This window comes from Poromitra crassiceps, assembly GCF_964638095.1.
Source record: "Poromitra crassiceps genome assembly, chromosome: 8".
Classification (NCBI taxonomy): domain Eukaryota; kingdom Metazoa; phylum Chordata; class Actinopteri; order Beryciformes; family Melamphaidae; genus Poromitra; species Poromitra crassiceps.
In genome coordinates, this window is record NC_139629.1 from 13274763 (window position 1) to 13292099 (window position 17337).

Consider the following 17337-nt stretch of genomic DNA (forward strand, 5'->3'; position numbering starts at 1 on the left):
TTTCTGCATTGTCTCAGCTTTTACAACCAAGCCAGAGGTCAAGGCTCCGACTGAGGATGAGTCGCGGCCCCAGATCAAGCCGGCCAAGCTGCTGGCGGAGCCCCTGCTGTTCGGCGAGCTTCAGCCCGGCCCGGAGCCCGTCAAGCCAGCAGCTGCAGACGAGACGGGGGAGCCCAGTGAATCCTCCACCGGCTCGGCCCTCCCACCTGACCCACAGCAGCTGTTCCAGCCCATCGTCCCGCTGCAGCCCATCAAACCCCCGTCGCCCCCACCCAAACCTCGGCCTGTGTACAGCGATGAAGTAAGGCTCTCATTAGAGAGGCCTACCTTTGCTCTCAGTGGGGCTCTGATCCTGGCTCTCCTTTCCACTGAGCAATTTTACATGAACCGTTTAAAAGATGTCTGAGCTAACATTAGGCAACATAAAGTTTTTGTGATCTAAGAATTCTACTCTTGCAGTCACAGTTTTGAGCCTTCGGTGGGGGAAAAAAGCATAAAAGAGGTGAGTATTTGTATGCCTAATTACTGGTAACTGGTGTGTTGTCTGTTCTCTCCCACAGGACATTCTGGCTGAGCTGGAGAGTGTGGTGGGAGAGGTGGTCGAAGCAGCAGTGACCGAGGTGGCCAATGATGGAGCCAGCTACACTACAGTAGCGCTTGCGTAAGTTCAAATAATCTGATACTTATTGGGGTAAGCAGTCTTTGTCTTTGTCGTAGGTTGTAACAGCAGTTAGTATGCTGTGTACAGCGCCTCATGGCAAACGAGGAAGTAACTTCAGTTTCTCTTAGTTTGATTAACCTTTGTTAGATCTCAGTGTGTGAATTTACTTTGAAAATGACCGTTTCCAGTAACTTTGCATTATTATTCCATCGCGTGGTGAGTACACGAGTCACAACATGTACATGTGAGTGTTTCTGGCGCTGTTCCAATGTGTATTTTGGCTGACTGAACGGGAGTAGGCAGCTGTACCGTTCACATTCACTACCATTGTAGCGCTAAGATAAGTAGCAGCCAGGGCTGTTTGTAGGGCACGCAGATTGAAAATAAAGCCATGTACATTCATTGACCAGAGAAAGCATTGTTCTTTGCATTTTGTCCACACACTTAATTGGATTACAACTTGCCTGTTTGCAAACATATTGAACACTTGTGGTCCTGTTTGTTTGTGGTTTTGCAGGGAGAGTGTGCAGGTGGAGTCGCTGGTGAACCTGAACACTTGTGGTCCTGTTTGTTTGTGGTTTTGCAGGGAGAGTGTGCAGGTGGAGTCGCTGGTGAACCTGAACACTTGTGGTCCTGTTTGTTTGTGGTTTTGCAGGGGGAGAGTGCAGGTGGAGTCGCTGGTGAACCTGAACACTTGTGGTCCTGTTTGTTTGTGGTTTTGCAGGGAGAGTGTGCAGGTGGAGTCGCTGGTGAACCTGAACACTTGTGGTCCTGTTTGTTTGTGGTTTTGCAGGGAGAGTGTGCAGGTGGAGTCGCTGGTGAACCTGAACACTTGTGGTCCTGTTTGTTTGTGGTTTTGCAGGGGGAGAGTGCAGGTGGAGTCGCTGGTGAACCTGAACACTTGTGGTCCTGTTTGTTTGTGGTTTTGCAGGGAGAGTGTGCAGGTGGAGTCGCTGGTGAACCTGAACACTTGTGGTCCTGTTTGTTTGTGGTTTTGCAGGGAGAGTTTGCAGGTGGAGTCGCTGGTGAACCTGAACACTTGTGGTCCTGTTTGTTTGGGGTTTTGCAGGGAGAGTGTGCAGGTGGAGTTGCTGGTGAACCTGAACCCTTGTGGTCCTGTTTGTTTGTGGTTTTGCAGGGAGAGTGTGCAGGTGGAGTCGCTGGTGAACCTGAACACTTGTGGTCCTGTTTGTTTGTGGTTTTGCAGGGAGAGTGTGCAGGTGGAGTCGCTGGTGAACCTGAACACTTGTGGTCCTGTTTGTTTGGGGTTTTGCAGGGAGAGTGTGCAGGTGGAGTTGCTGGTGAACCTGAACCCTTGTGGTCCTGTTTGTTTGTGGTTTTGCAGGGAGAGTGTGCAGGTGGAGTCGCTGGTGAACCTGAACCCTTGTGGTCCTGTTTGTTTGTGGTTTTGCAGGGAGAGCAGTGTGCAGGTGGAGTCGCTGGTGAACCTGAACACTTGTGGTCCTGTTTGTTTGTGGTTGTGCAGGGAGAGCAGTGTGCAGGTGGAGTCCCTGGTGAGCGAGCTGTTGGGACAAATGCTGCAGGAGGTTTCCTCCACCGAGATCCAACTGGAACAGGAGCGCGTCGCTGAGGAGAAACGCAAGCTTGAAGAAGCCAGGTTAGACCTCTGACACTTATTCTCAATCTAAACTCTTATCTAGCCTGATGATCATGGCACATTAGGTGTGTGCCTTCAGCCTGAAAACAATTAGAAAAACTAAAACACCCAACTTTCACCCTGACTTTGACACAAAGTATCCTCATGAAACTCATGTTTCAGCTATCTTTTTTTTGTATCTCATTTGTATTTACCGTAAAACTTCAAATAAGGGCCCGGGCGTTTATTATGCTAAACTGAGTCTGACCCCAGGCGGTTAAAGGAGACCAGGGGGCAATTGGAGTCAGGCGGTTATTTCTTTATTGCACGAAATCGACCCAGGCGATTATTATTTTTTTGCACAGAATTTCTGCTCAGCAAAAATGGAAAGTATCAAATTGCTTATTTAAACCAGTGAGATAGTACTTAGTACACCCAAAGGGTAGGTACAGGCAGTTTTGAACATGCCTAGTATTGTGCTGCCTAGTATTGCCTTCATCATCATCATCATCATCATCCAACTACGTTATAGTATCAGTTCATTGCTCTCCTCTTCTCCCTCTGCCAAACAGCCATACCATATTTTAAACAAGTAACATTAGCCTACTACCTCTCACACATTCAGTTGTTTGTGTTTCATTAGTCTCGCTGGCCAGCCTCATCTCCCTTCCCTGAGTAGGGAGGGGAGGCTGGCTCATTGTAGAACGCACGCTAACGTTAGCTACCAAGCTAACGCTAACAAAACAGATACAGTCAATGGAAACAGCACTGCAGCACTACTAGACAAACAAGCAGACTTACCAAATACGTAGACGCCAAGACAAGTTTCCAATACATGTCCAAATAAAATATAAAACTGTCTGACAGGGGGAGAAAGAACATGACTGACTTCCGCCTGACTTCCTTCAAAACACACGTCATTACCGTAAGTGACTGAATTCAGTCAACACAAAAACATACCGTAGGCCTAATAGGGGAGAAAAAACATATTTATTCTAATAACCGCTCCCGGCTGTTAATGGAAGACCGGAGCTTATATGCAAAATTGAGTCTGACCCCCTGCGGTTATTGGAGACTTGGCGGCAATTGGGGAGAAGGCCCCTATTAGAGGTTTTACGGTAGTTTCTATTTTCTTCCTCCTCCTCCCCTCCTTCTCTGGTTACTAACACCAATAAGCATCCAATTCGGGTTGTGACACTCAGTACGTTTAGAGACTGAGACTAAAGCCCCAAACGCACAGGGAGCGTCAGATCCCAGCGTTTGTTTTAAACGGCGGAACACGCACCAAGAGTGTTCTGACGCGCTTCAAACTGCCTTGACGCTCGTACTCCCAACCTGTTTCAATTTTCAAGCGTCAAATGAGGTTCCAGCAGCAACCAAAGCCTCTGAGCTCCGCCCTCCCTCTCTGCCCACTTCCATCCCCGTCTCTGTCTCGATAAGTGCTCCCCAAACAAATCTCACGGCAGTTTATATACAGCAGGCATTAATATGCTACACTAGCAAGACTACAACGTGAGAATAATGTTCTAAACACATCGGCTAGCAAAACATAGCCCTATCCCTGGATGTCATGATGAGATTAGAATAGGTTTGGACAGAATTGCATAATTTCCCCCCGCAGAGCTGCCTTTTTTCTCTCCCCGACAGACAGGTAGGATGATCCAACAGCCTCTATCCCAAGCTTGCCCAGAATGACGTGCCGAACAAAAGGCTATATTTCCCGCTGCAAAGTCGATCTCTGAGAAGAATACTAGAGGAATAAATGCATTCGAAACATATTGATCCAGAGGAGAGAATTGTAGCCTATTGTGTAGCCTACCTTTCCTCTGCAGTAGGCAGCAGCACTGTGCTCCAAACCGCGCCGGAGCTTCTCCCCATGTGACGCGCGTCAAATGACGAGCGTCAAGATTCGCTCCCTGTTTGTGTCGGACTTAAGGCCGTCAATTTAATTAGGTACATTGTGTATCAATTTTAGTTTCCACAATTAATAATGCTAGAATTTGCATATATTGAAACATTTCACCTCATTTCATTTCACTCTCGGTACATCAACTGTGCTTGAAAACAGTCATGATGCTGATTTAAGATGCAAAAATTGTAGTGGATTAATTTAATTCCCAAATTCTTAATAATTGTGTGATCAATTAGTGATCACAATATCTTTCAAAAAAATCATTTGAGCCCTAATCATGCAGCTCATCCACATCTCTTTCTCTCTCTGTCTGCTGTGCCGTATCTGTCTGGACGACAGGAGGAGGCAGGAGCATGAGGCCTTCCTGACCCAGTTCAGCTTCTCTCTCTGCGCAGAAATCACCCAGGAAGTGCTAGGCGAGGTCATCCAAGAGACCGCCGCCTCTGAGATTCAGTAAGACACAGAAACTCAACCACCACCACTTGCCATTCACGGGCAGGATAAGGCCCTGAGCAGAGGCCAGGCAAAGTGGTGAACACCCTCTCTTGTGGTGGTGTTGACTATCATAAAAGCAGAGTTAGCATATTGCTTCTTGTGAAGGCAACATCAGAAATACAGGCCCGTGTTGAACCCAGCAGAGGTGTTGGGCTACGGAGTCTCTGAAGCAAGAACAAGAACAAGATATTAGGGGTGTCACGGTACACAAAAGTCACGGTACGGTACGTACCTCGGTTTTGGGGTCACGGTTCGGTACGAATACGGTACGGTACAACGGCGGAAAAAGCAACAAGAAAAAATTATTTTCATTTTGTATTGAACCTTGGGCATTCTTTTTGAACAGGCAGTACTAGTGCTCCACCTAGTGTCACAAACTGATACAGCATGGCCCTGTTTAAAGCAGTAAACAGTTAGCCTGGGTAAACCCAGCCTCCACGTGACCTGCTCTCAGACCTGCTCTAGTGACTGAGAGCAGGTCTGAGAGCAGGTCACGTGGAGGCTGGGTTTACCCAGGCCAGTAAACAGTACACACAGTGAACATACTCTCTTGCATTAGGTTGTATTTTGTTGGCTCGGTCACAATGTCACAATCAGCTACAAGGCTGAAAAGCATTTATTTATAAAAAAATACAAAAAGTTTCCACTCTGCTACTGCCTCTTGTAGCTTCTCAGCTAGGTGGGCGCTAGTGTGCTGTTCATACACAGGTCTTGTTAGAAGAACAGGATTCTTCATTTCCCACTCACTGTCGATATAGTGTGCGGTCACGGTGAGGTAGCTTTCAGTAGCATGGGACGTCCACTCCATCGCTGTTGTAGTCGACTGGGAAGCCGAAACTCGCATGCCTCGCTTCTCGCCATAGCGTTAGTTAAAGTGACTGACAAAATGTCTCGTGTTGTTTTCGCGTGTCTTCTTCTGTGGCGTTCAAACAGCGTTCGTTTAGGTGCTTTACTGCCACCTTCTGGATTAGGCGTATTCGTCGTGGATCTCCATGTACCGTATACTGCCGTACCGTGATGCCCGTACCGTGAACTCACGGGACGAATACATGTACCGTGACACCCCTACAAGATATGTTTTTCTGAGAATCGGAGAGCATAAAAGTGACCCTTTGATAAAGTGGAACTCTTTTGGAATTACCAATTTCTGTTTCACAAATGTCCACTTTCACACTCACAATCAGGGTTATAATGAGAGTTTAAGGTAATAGCTAATATCTTTCTATGTTTAGGAATTTAACCATCCATCACTGGTAAGTGGCCCTGAGATCTGTGCTTTGTCTAACCGGGGTCGCGTTTAAATTCTCCAGTGATCGATAGCCCATCTGGTGGCTTCTTTCTTGAGTTATAATAACTTCCAATGAAAAGTGAAAATTTACATTTATCTTTACTTCCACAGCTGTTTATAATGTCTTATGATGGCACACACCACTAGTTGTAATGTACAAATGTATTTTGAGAAAACAAATTCCGCCGTGAATGTTTTAATTATTATCATTATTATTATTATTATTATTATTTATTTTTACTCTTAATCCTAACCCTTTGCAGGGAGGCAGTGAATGAGAAAGCAGAGCTTGTGGCTCGATGCACAGAGCAGGTCTGCACCAGTCTGGTTGAGGAGACCTTGGACGGAGAGATCGCCGTATTGGTTGATGAAATCCTGGAGGCGGAGCTGCAGCACATCCACAAGTATATCAAAAGGTAGACAATTATTATTTTGAAATACTGTTGGGTTGTTTTAGCTTACTTAGGTGCTGCATCACTTTTCTGTGATGGACGGGGTTGACCTCACATGACTTATCCTGATGCAGCAAACCCCACCTGTCTGGTTCTCCAACCAGGTTCAAACAAATCCAAATAATTATTTTCAGCTACAATTGATTTGATTCAGGTATTTGGGTAGATATTTTTAGACTAAAGTCTCTGATAGATATTTTCTGACAATGCTCACAATCTTTGAATTTGATCTTTTTCATGCCAAAGAAATTGCATGGCTTCATTCATTATGCATAATACATGAAGACTTCCTTTACCAATAAAACATAATTCAGCAATTAAGTGAATGAATGAATCAAATGTGTGTAGAAAATAACATGCCGTTGCAGGTTTTACAGACTGCTTTATGTTGCTGTCAAGGTCAGAAGAGCTTCCATCATATTTGATGACAATGACTGGCCAATATCCAATATTTCATAAAAGCTCAACATTGGCAAACCAGTCTAACCCTAGTAGAATCTATTTTTCTTACACCTTCTCTCTTCCTTTCTTTCCCCTCTCCTCCCTCAGGTGGCGTGACGTGGTGGCGGTGCGTCGGCAGCTGAAGAGGCAGATGAGAGGTTTCCCTGCGGCTCCCTGCTGCGTGGATCCTCGTTTCAAACTGAAGGCTCTGGCCCCCAGCGCCCCCCCACACCCCTCCATGGCAGACCTGGCCTGCGGCCTGGTCAACCTGGGCAACGCCGGCACCCTGGCCCTCTCCAGCACCAGGTACAGTATGTCTGGCCCTCTCCGGCACCATGTACAGTATGTCTGGCTCAAGTCTGGTTGTCAGCAAGCTGCTTCTCTCCAAGTGATTATTAATAATGAGGCAAATGCTGCTTTGTCTTTGGACACTATCTGATGGGTTGAATGCAAACACACATCACTGTGTTTCTTATTGTAACATTATATTTCACTTTAAATTATGTACTGTATGGTCACTCGATTCTCAGTTAGACGTTTGAAACATAATACCTTTGTCTAAATGATGATGACATGTAGTAATTTGCACAATGGAGATTTTTATTTATTTATTGTGAGTTCATTACATAATTTGTCGCGTGGCAGTTAAAGTCGAGGTGAACCCGTTCGTCACGTGCATCTGAGTCCGTTTCAGGCTGAAAACAAATTGGGAGGCGGACCATATACGGTGTCGATTATTTGATTTGACAATTCTGAGGACTGGCTTTGGCATTGGCCAATCCTGCCGTGTTCCACCCCCAAATTGGGTGGGATTCAGCGTGTTGTCGTGCTACGCGAGTGGGATCCGCGGAGTACCAGGCAGCCAGGCTGCTTCGTGCGGAGCGAGCGGACAATCCGATGCGTGGGTGCTGCCCGCCCGCCTGGAAACTCCGAGAGACGACCCCTGACAGCCAGGGAGGCTGTCAGGCTCGGAGGCACGCGCCATTATCGTTATAAATGTAAATACTATTCCTGGAATGCGTGTTTTAACGAGCCAGTTACATTTCTTTGCATTCTTAGAGATTATAGTTTTTGTTTTTTGTTCATGTTTCTAACAATTGGCCAAGTCCCCACTCACCATGAACGGCACAGTGGTGGAAAGGGTGGACAGCTTCAAGTACCTGGGAGTCAATATCCACCAGGACCTGACATGGGCCAACCACACCGCCACTGTTGTCAAAAAGGCCCAACAGCGACTACACGGACTCAGGCGCCTGAAGAAATTCGGGCTAAGGCCAAAAATCCTCAGGGACTTCTACAGAGGCACCATTGAAAGCCTGCTGACTGGCTGCTTCACCACCTGATACGGGAACTGCACCACCATGGACTGCAGGGCGCTAAGAAGGGTGAGGCGCGCGGCCCAGCACGTAACAGGATGTGAGCTGCCAGAACTGCAAGATCTGTACAACCAGCGGTGCCTCAGGAGGTCCCTGAAGATCATCAAAGACACAAACCACCCCCACAACAGCCTGTTCTCCCTGCTACCCTCAGGAAGGAGATACAGTGTCCCAAGAGCACGCACAAATTGCTTGAGGGACAGTTTCTTCTCACAGGCCACGAGACTCCTTAACATATACAAATAGTGTAGTAGCCGTACTGTACCGCACTGCAGCTGCTACCATCACGTATGACTAATGTTCAATAGTATGTTTAATTAGGTATATGCTATTTGCACCTAACAGAATGTTATTATGTTTAATTATGTTTAAAGTATGTTCATGCCATTTGCACATATGGGCACTGAATATGCCACTGTCTGTGGCGTGTCTTACTGCTTTATTGCTTGTTGCCGCTTGTTTTTATTTATTTTTCTTTTATTTTTTGCACTATGTTGTAACGGAGCCTACAGCACAATAATTTCACACGTGATACTTGTGCTATGGAGTAACAATAAAAATCTTGAATCTTGAATCTTGAAAGTTAGTTTATGGGATAGGAATTCTGCCAGATGACAGGCACTAGGTGCCATTTTCTCTTTCTTTTGGAAGAGAAAATGATCCTGAAATGAAGATTTGATTGACAGCTGCATGTCGTGATATGATTGGTTGAAATGGGGTAGAAATTTGATAGTACTAGGTGACGTCAGCAAACTGTACATTACTGTTATCAATGAAATCTTGAAAAATGAACTTTTGATGTGAAAAAGTGTGAAAAACTAAAGAAATTAGACTTTTGTGATTTTGTTTGCATACATTATTAAATAGGTGCACTGCATACCCAGGTATTTGAACTAAAAGAAAATAAGTCATTTGTGGGTTCAGCTCGACTTTAAATACCTTTATTTGAATGCCTTGTGTTGTAACATGTATTTGTCTCACAGCTCTTCCACATTGTATCATGTCTTATATCTTGTTCAGGTTGCTGAAAATGAGGCAAGAAGTGATCCACCAGATGAGAGTCCATTACTACTATCAGCGCCTGCTGGAGTAAGTCATCAGTCCATTCACTATCTCTGTTGTGTCCATGTTCCGTTTCGCCGAGCAGCATTCTGATCTTTTTTGTTGTTGCTCTCAGTGAGTCTGTATGGGCGCCGTTGGACTTGCCGGCGCTGGTGATTGAAAATATCCCCAACCCACCTGACAGAGTCTTCTGGAAGGCTGCCCTCCTCTTACCCAGTGACCATGAGAGTGTGGCCAGCCTGGCAGACAGGTACTGTAAACAGAGTGTTGCCAGCCTGGCAGACAGACAGGTACTGTAAACAGAGTGTGGGGCCAGCCTGGCAGACCATAAGCAGCTTTTCAATATGACGGAAGTTCAATGACCAACCAGTTGAGAAAAGTGGGTCTTTTATTACCTTCAAGAAATTTGACTTAATTCCCGATCAGACTGCTGTGAAATAAAGAGATACAGTCGGTAAGAGACTTTAAATCTATAATTTATATAATTTACTCTAATTAAATTGGCTTAATATTTACAAGGTTTTGTAAACTGTCTGCCATTTTTCTAACATGTAAGCAAATTTAATTGCAGGAGTCCATAGCTGGCAGCACATGTACTTGTGCTCACATTCATATTTTGATCAGAAATGCATAAGTCAGAACTGCGTATATATACTGTACAACAAAAAGTGGACATTTCATGGAAGTGTCCCAGTGCTTTAGCCACTGGCTGCCTCACTTTCTTTTACCTGCCTGACCCTCAAGTGTCTTGCTGGGACATCAGGTGCAGTGGGCTGAGTGCGTCCTCTCCTGTCTGTGTCTTCAGGGTCTTGTCAGACTGGCTGGAGGTGAAGCTTGGTGGTGGCGAGGGGTCAGAGGTCAGGGAGCAGCAGGCGGATGGCACGCTGCAGACACTCTGCGTCAGTAACACCCTCCAGGAGAACGCACAGCGCACTCACAAAGTCCACATCAGCGTCAAGGTTGGACCAGTTAATATGGATGATTTATGATTGTGCTCTCAAGGATAGAAAAGAGATGGGAAATGGAATGTTCTGAAAATACAAGATGTGTTCGACAGCTCATGCCCAGGGTCTTCTAGAGTTTGAAAGTAGATGTCACTTTAAAATGTAAATTAAGTTAATTGATTAATTTAAAGTTTTATGCTGAAGCTGAGTCTTTATGGGTGTTCTTTTGTGTGTAGATATAAATATGTTAACTCATTGCACGGTCATTGCACGCAGAGCAGCACACAACACTGACCCAGACAGACCCAGGCAGCAGGACAGGGTTGGCAAACGCAAGCCAGAATATCCGATGCCCACCAGCAGCAAATCAAGATCAGCAAGAAGCTGCAACCAGCAGTGCACGCAGGGGCCAGCGCTGCTGGTTGCAGCTAAAAATATTATTCTGCCAAACAAAATTCCCTGGCCTTCACTGTTTTATTGAAGGAAATTATTTTTGAGGTGTGGCTACATCAGAAAATTAGCTTCAGAGTCAGTGATGTGTTTGAAATGTTTAATTTCACAAAAGGGCCATTATCTCAGCTTCTAGAAAAAAACTGCTCTTTTTTGTTAAATCAAGCTATCTTCTCCGGCTGATAACTAAAGAACGGAAAATGATATCAATAAACCTGTTTTTGCTGATGATAGAAAAGAGTCTCATCGTTCTTTTTGCATGTTCATTGTTTACATAGTAATATCACACAATATTCTGTGGGCCTCGAGAAATCACTGAAAAAAGCTCTGAAACTCTGGCACTGGGAGCGTCCGTTCTCCAAAAGTGGCTGGCACTCAATGAGTTAAAGGCGCATTAAGTAATTTATGACTTTTATCAACCTTTATCTGGGATGAAGGAATTTCACCAAGATCAGCAGGTCTCTGGCACAGCTTATGGTGGCCTGTAGTTTAAAGTCACATTTGGATGTCTTTAAATGTCAACCGTGTGGAATATTTGTTCCAAAACAGAGTATGAGTCAGAAAGTGAGTTTTGTAAGTACCTGGTAAAGTTATTGATGAGTTATTGACATTGATTAACATCAAGCCCCTGCAGATGAGCCACATGTCTTTATGCTATTGGATAGGTAGAAATGTACTTTTCTGAACAGTCTCTCCCCCGTTTGTATCTGTCAGGCATCCCGTGGCCCACTGACCGAAGACGGCCTGTCCAAAATGGAGGAGCTCTGTGAGCTCCAGGGGACAGGAGCCGTCATCTTGCTGCTCCCCGCCCTGCCTGCCCCCGGGCCCGGGCAGGAGATGCAGGACGTACCTCTGCTCTCTGCCCTGCTCCAGCTTAAACAGCTCCAGCAAGCTAGTGCCTGGCACTGCCCACTGCCTCTGGTCATTCTGGTGCCAGGGCCTGACAGTGGTGCCAATGACACACAGACACTTGAAGAAGGTACGATGAGAGAGAGGATGCTGGAGGCGTGATGTTCATTTCACAGAAAAAGACCCTGATGCAAAATAAGGATCTGTGCTTGATGGTGGACCAAAACTTGACACAGATTACCGAGAACTGAATACTATCATAAGGATACTGAAATCATTATTTCAACAACAAAAACAATTGGTCATGTGTATCATCAAGGTTGTCTTTTGATAGATAAGGCTGCATTTTGAAAGCATAATAAACCAAATAACAACTGTCCTGATTATATACTCTGTAGGTAGTAATAGTAGCTAGCATGAACTTGACTTACCTGGGTTATTCAGAACAGCTGTTCTAAGAAGACATGCTCTGGAGATTGCAGTGCCTGTCACTGTCAGGCAGTACTCATGGATAACTAATGGAATTTGTTCAGCAAAAATGGCTTTATCGTGAACTGCTCCTCTCTTGGTCTCCTGTTCCTCAGCCCTGATGCTGCAGACGCTGGTCGAGGAGGGCCTGATATCAGAATACATCATCTTCTACATCCCAGAGACCACCAGTGACCTGCAGGGATCCCAACAGGTACGACACAACACACACACACACACACACACACACACAGCATGAAACATGCTGCATATTCAGTGTTACAGTTTTCAAGGAGCTGTCCATCAGCATTTTTGTCCAGAGGGCCACGGCCCACAGGTTGGGAATCGCTGATCTAGTGAGGGCAGAATATCATTTATGTGACTGGCTGTGTTGTCCAAACAGTGTTGCCTTTCAGTACTTAAGAATCTAGATAGAATCACGTTGTTGAAACTGTTACAGTAACATGACTGCATACATTTCAGCATGGATGGCAGTGGGAAACCAACATCGAATACTGGCCATTTTAATGCCAATGCTCCCCACTGAGCTACATAGGGCTGGAGTGTTTTATGCAGTTTAGAAACTTTTTTTTTTACATTCTGTGAAGTTGTTCTCCTCTATTAACCTTCTCCCACTTCTTCTTTTCCTCCTGTCCTGTTGTGTGTCTCCAGCTAAACCAGGCCATGCGTTGGCTGCTAGCTCGCGCCCCACCGCACTTCCATCTTTCCTGCCAAACGCTGGTGCAGCTCGTGGAGGCCGGCTTGAGCCGCGAGTTCAGCACCAGGCTGTGCGCTCACCGCCAGGAGCGGGCCGCTGCACGTCTTCCTCCCCAGCACCCTGAGCCCGTTATCCAGCTATACAACGCTGTGCTGGCCCACCTTGCTGATGTGCTGTCCTCCCAGAGCCTCTCCAGCCTCTCCTGGCCACCGGGGGAGTTCTGCCTGCCCGATCTCCGCACCTCGGTGCCTCATCTGGGCTGGAACTCCGCCCAGCACCTGGCCTGGCTGCGCAAAGCCATCATCAGCCTGCAGCTGCCACACTGGGAGCTGCCGTCCACCACTGGTCAGTCACTAGTTTTAGTCCCACTTTTTTTGTATGAAGAGGGAATATCATCTTTGTTCTTTTGATCACTTTTTTATAAAGTGTCTAACATCCAACCCTGATCCAAACCACACTACAACCTAAATTCATCTTAAAGCAAACATGACTGAAATCAAACATTCACACTGTTGTGTGTGTGTGTGTGTGTATATATATATATATATATATATACAGTATATAATGCTTCTATACTTCCCTCTCCTCTCCTCTCCTCTTCCTCTGTCATCCTTCCCACTCCCTCCAGCCTCGTGGTCCCAGCTTTGCTCCTGCATATTTCACTATGCTGCTCAGATCCCAGTGTCACGCTGCAGTCAGCCCCTCCTCATGTCGCGGCTGGAGAACCTGCTGGAAAGGCTCAGGCTGCAGGGCCAGCGTGGCCCAGCCCGCCGGGACAACTGGGACAAGGAAAGGAGTCCGGCCTTCCATCAGATCCCCTGGGACGACGTGCTGGTGCTTTGCATAGACCACAAGCTGAAAGACTGGCAGAGTCCTGGACCGCCTGTCTGTGAAGGTGAGGGCATTCACTATTATTACAACGTGATTTGTTTATTAATGTACTGAGTGTGAGTCTGGTGTAGAGGACTATAGTCCTGTACCAGAAACTTTCAATAAACTATTATTTCACTATGCCTATGCCTAGGTTTTTAGGTTTACAGAAGAAATTATACACACAACGATACAATGATTAATAATATCTTCATTGTCATCTCTTGAGATGAGAGATGGTAGTGACTTCCTTAGAATTATGAGTTAGTTATGAGTTAGTTATGAGTTCAGCAACATTTTTTACACTGACATATTTCTAATTCATAGGGCATTCCTCTGTCTTACACCTTGCATTGGGTATATTTTTGTGGAATACACATTGTTAGGCTTAGCTCTAAGCACTTTAAACAGTGTTGTACAAGATTTCTCATCATCCCTCCATATTTCCCTTCATATACCTCCCTGGCGACGGAGGGGAATTAATGCTTTGTGTCTCCTGTTGTTTCCAGATGCTGTGACGGAGGACGGAGAGATCCTGGTTTACTTCCTCACAGAGTCGCTGAAAGGTTTCCAGCCACCTGAGGAGTGGACACAGGCCATCAGGCAAACACACAGGGAGAAGCATCAGGATACAGAGGGGTACGAGGGTCAAAGAGCCACAACACAACATCATACATCATCTTGTCTCTTACCTTAAAGCTACATTATTGATTTTGGTCAAGTGTATTGTTAGACCCGCCCTCCTCCACAGCACTTGTCAATCATCTTGATGGATAGTCTACTTTGTTTAACACAACATGTAGCCTGACATATCTGCCATTTGAAAACCTCTCTCCCTTTTTCCGACCTCCCTCCCTGCCTCTGCCTTCCACCCACAGGGCGAGTGCTGGTGGTGGTTCCCCTCCCTCCAGTCTGTCCCTCAGACAGAGGTTGTTCCAGACCCTGGTGGAGCCTCACGACGCCCCATCAGCTCCTCTAGACATCACACACACTCCCACACCACCGGAGCTGCTGGCCCACCAAGTCCTCCAGAACTTAGAGGCAGAGAAGGCTCAAAGCCAAAGGTACAACATCATCACCATTTTCATATGATTTCATTACATTTAGGTTTATAAAATAAGCACAGTGGTAGCGCTGTCGCCTCAGCTAGAAGCGCTGTCGCCTCACAGCTAGAAGGTCCTGGGCTCGATTCCAGCCTGGACGCTGTGGGCGCCGCCGAGGGCGTTTCTCCCCCCATGTCCCCAGTGCCCACTGCCCAGGTGGGCTTTCTTGTCGAAAGGGTCTTTCTGTGTGGAGTTTGCATGTTCTCCCTGTGCTCCCTGGGGTTCCTCCATATACAGTATAACCCCCAACTAAAAACATGCAGAAGATCGTCGTCTGACCAGCGGCGGTTGGAAGAAGCTGGTCCCCGGGCACCTCACTGTAGCTGCCCACCGCCCCTCTTCTGACCATGGAGGAGGACGAGCCAGGATGGGTCAAATGCGGAGGACAAATTTCACGGCACCTCCAAAGCATGTGTGTGTGTGTACTGGCCGCCGTGCACATGTGTGCATGCCACAGTGTTTGTGACAAATAAAGATGGGGTTTGTCCGTCCGGTTTAATCTTAATCTAATCTTTAATCTTGTCTCCAGGAGTATGGAGCAGCTTCAACGCTGGCTGGACGCCGACCCTCTAGACTACATCTCCATGCCGCTCTTCATGCCTTCCTCCACCCTGCTGTCTGCTCCCACAACCTTGATGCCAATGCCCATCGCCAAGACTCGAGGCTCCCCTGTTACACAGGTAAGACCTCACACCTGAGCTCATTCCGTCATTATAAGGTTCTTTTGGAAAAGGTCAGTCTGGGTAAGGGGACGGATTTTGCCAAGCCTGCTCAGCAGTACAGCTTAAAGGGATAGTTCTGATTTTTTGAACCCTAGCCCTAATTGCTACTTAACAATGATGATGTTGATTGGTAAATTCCTTTCTAAATGGGCACCATTGAATGCATGACACATTAATCAAATCAATCAATCGTTCCATCAATCAATCAATCATACTAGCTCCAGATAGTTGGCCACAAACCAATAGGATGAATCAGCATGTTTGTAAACAAACGGATTGGCTATACTTCCGGGTGAAACTGCCATTGGTTTTAAACAGCAATTCATGGTGAAAGCATCTAACTACTCCTTCATACTTTAAGCTCGACACTCCAGTCGAACTTTAAACGAGTCACCACTTTTAGGATTCCATCACCTTAATTCAGCTTTAATTTATCTTTTGTACTGTTCTAGCAGGCTGTACTTTTTTTACTAAATTCACATGTTTTAAAATTGCAACAGTTCACACAACTTTAACACTACATACATATTGTACACAAGACCCTTTAGCTACTTCTGCTCTCACTCACAATGTCAAAATATAAGCGATGTATAATTTTTTAGATATTAGCGTTTGTTTGTCACAGCTTTTCAGCTTCTTTTTTTATTTCATACTAGTTTCTGCTGCAGTGGCACCCGTAAGTTTATTTTTGTTGTTGTGATGTCATGCTGATTCGTCGTATACAAGGTCAATGAGGTCACGCTCCTGTTTGTGCAAGCTGACTGAGGCTCACTGAAATGTCCTCCACAGTGTCCACACAAAAGTTGAATTTCAGTGAGCCTCAGTCAGCTTGCACAGACAGACAGTGTGGCACTGTATTGGTTTGTGGCTAACTATCTGGAGCTAGTATGAACAGCATGGATTATGCTGAGAAAGGATTCTGCCAATCAACATCAACAGGGTCCCAAAAATGTGAACTATCCCTTTAAGCTAGTTTGCGTCACATATTCTACATTAAAGATAAGGCCATTAAATCCAATGATGGTGCATTTTTCGATGCCTTACCTTGTAGGAAGCGGTGCCTGACGAGCCATCAGAGAAAGCAGCCTGGCCTAAGACAGCACCTATGTCCATGACACGGCGACTGAAGGAGCTTGAGCGACAGATTCTGTCCAGCCAAGAGGAGGAACTGGCCTGCAGACTGAAGCTGAGTGGCCTGATGAGCATCGTAGATGACTGAGACACCGCCAATACAAAGTCTTCTGAACACACAGCTATGCAAATCAATGTGTGGAGATGAACCATGCCTCCCTTCTGCAGCGAGAGACTACGGGTGTCTGAAGTTACATGTGTTTTCTTATTTCTTTTAAGACCTTGTGTTTGTACCGGAGAACACACTGCAAGCTTTTCCCTCTTGTTTTAGTTTTGTACAATTGATTTTGTGTTTATACATTTCAGAATGTGTTGCTTGTGTTGTGTATATGTGTGTATATTTGTATTGTTTTTTGGGCAAATGGAAGAGAACTGTGGATATCAATGAGATGCTCGGTCATTATGTGTTTTTAATATAGAGTAGTGTGTTATTTGTCAAATAAAAACAAGAATAGAACTAAGAATAGCTTTACTATTATTTGCACCTATCTGTTGTGTTGAATTATATTTTTGTCTGAGAGCCACACATTGAATAAAAGTTGTATTTTCACTTAAACACATTTTGTTATGCCTTTGAGTCTAGTTGTCATTCAGCAGTTAATAAACCAGCTGTTTTCGCTCTCTTATGAGTAGCAATGATGAAAAGTGTGAGCGCGTTTATTATTTATCATATGAGCGACCTGATTGGCGGGTGACTCGGAAGATCCACCCATTCCTCCTCCCATCTGGCTTGTGATTGGAGGACCGCGCCTCTGCTCATGTCTCTCCATGTGGAAAAACTCCTCGGAAGGCACCGTG

At 45.7% G+C, this 17337-nt stretch overlaps 1 protein-coding gene across 1 annotated transcript in view; it reads left to right on the forward strand.

The window, feature by feature from the left end:
• Nucleotides 1–17089, forward strand: part of mcm3ap (minichromosome maintenance complex component 3 associated protein) — a 33410-nt gene extending 16321 nt beyond the window's left edge. Inside the window, exons 13-29 of the mRNA XM_083640904.1 lie at nt 18–301; nt 561–661; nt 2148–2279; nt 4510–4623; nt 6217–6369; nt 6955–7152; nt 9243–9311; nt 9400–9534; nt 10090–10243; nt 11393–11657; nt 12112–12209; nt 12668–13058; nt 13342–13608; nt 14093–14222; nt 14462–14647; nt 15216–15366; nt 16460–17089. Coding sequence (XP_083497030.1) covers nt 18–301; nt 561–661; nt 2148–2279; nt 4510–4623; nt 6217–6369; nt 6955–7152; nt 9243–9311; nt 9400–9534; nt 10090–10243; nt 11393–11657; nt 12112–12209; nt 12668–13058; nt 13342–13608; nt 14093–14222; nt 14462–14647; nt 15216–15366; nt 16460–16627 — 2996 coding nt within the window. The 3' untranslated portion in view covers nt 16628–17089. The remainder of the gene's footprint in view (nt 1–17; nt 302–560; nt 662–2147; nt 2280–4509; nt 4624–6216; nt 6370–6954; nt 7153–9242; nt 9312–9399; nt 9535–10089; nt 10244–11392; nt 11658–12111; nt 12210–12667; nt 13059–13341; nt 13609–14092; nt 14223–14461; nt 14648–15215; nt 15367–16459) is intronic.
• Nucleotides 17090–17337: the final 248 nt, after the last annotated feature.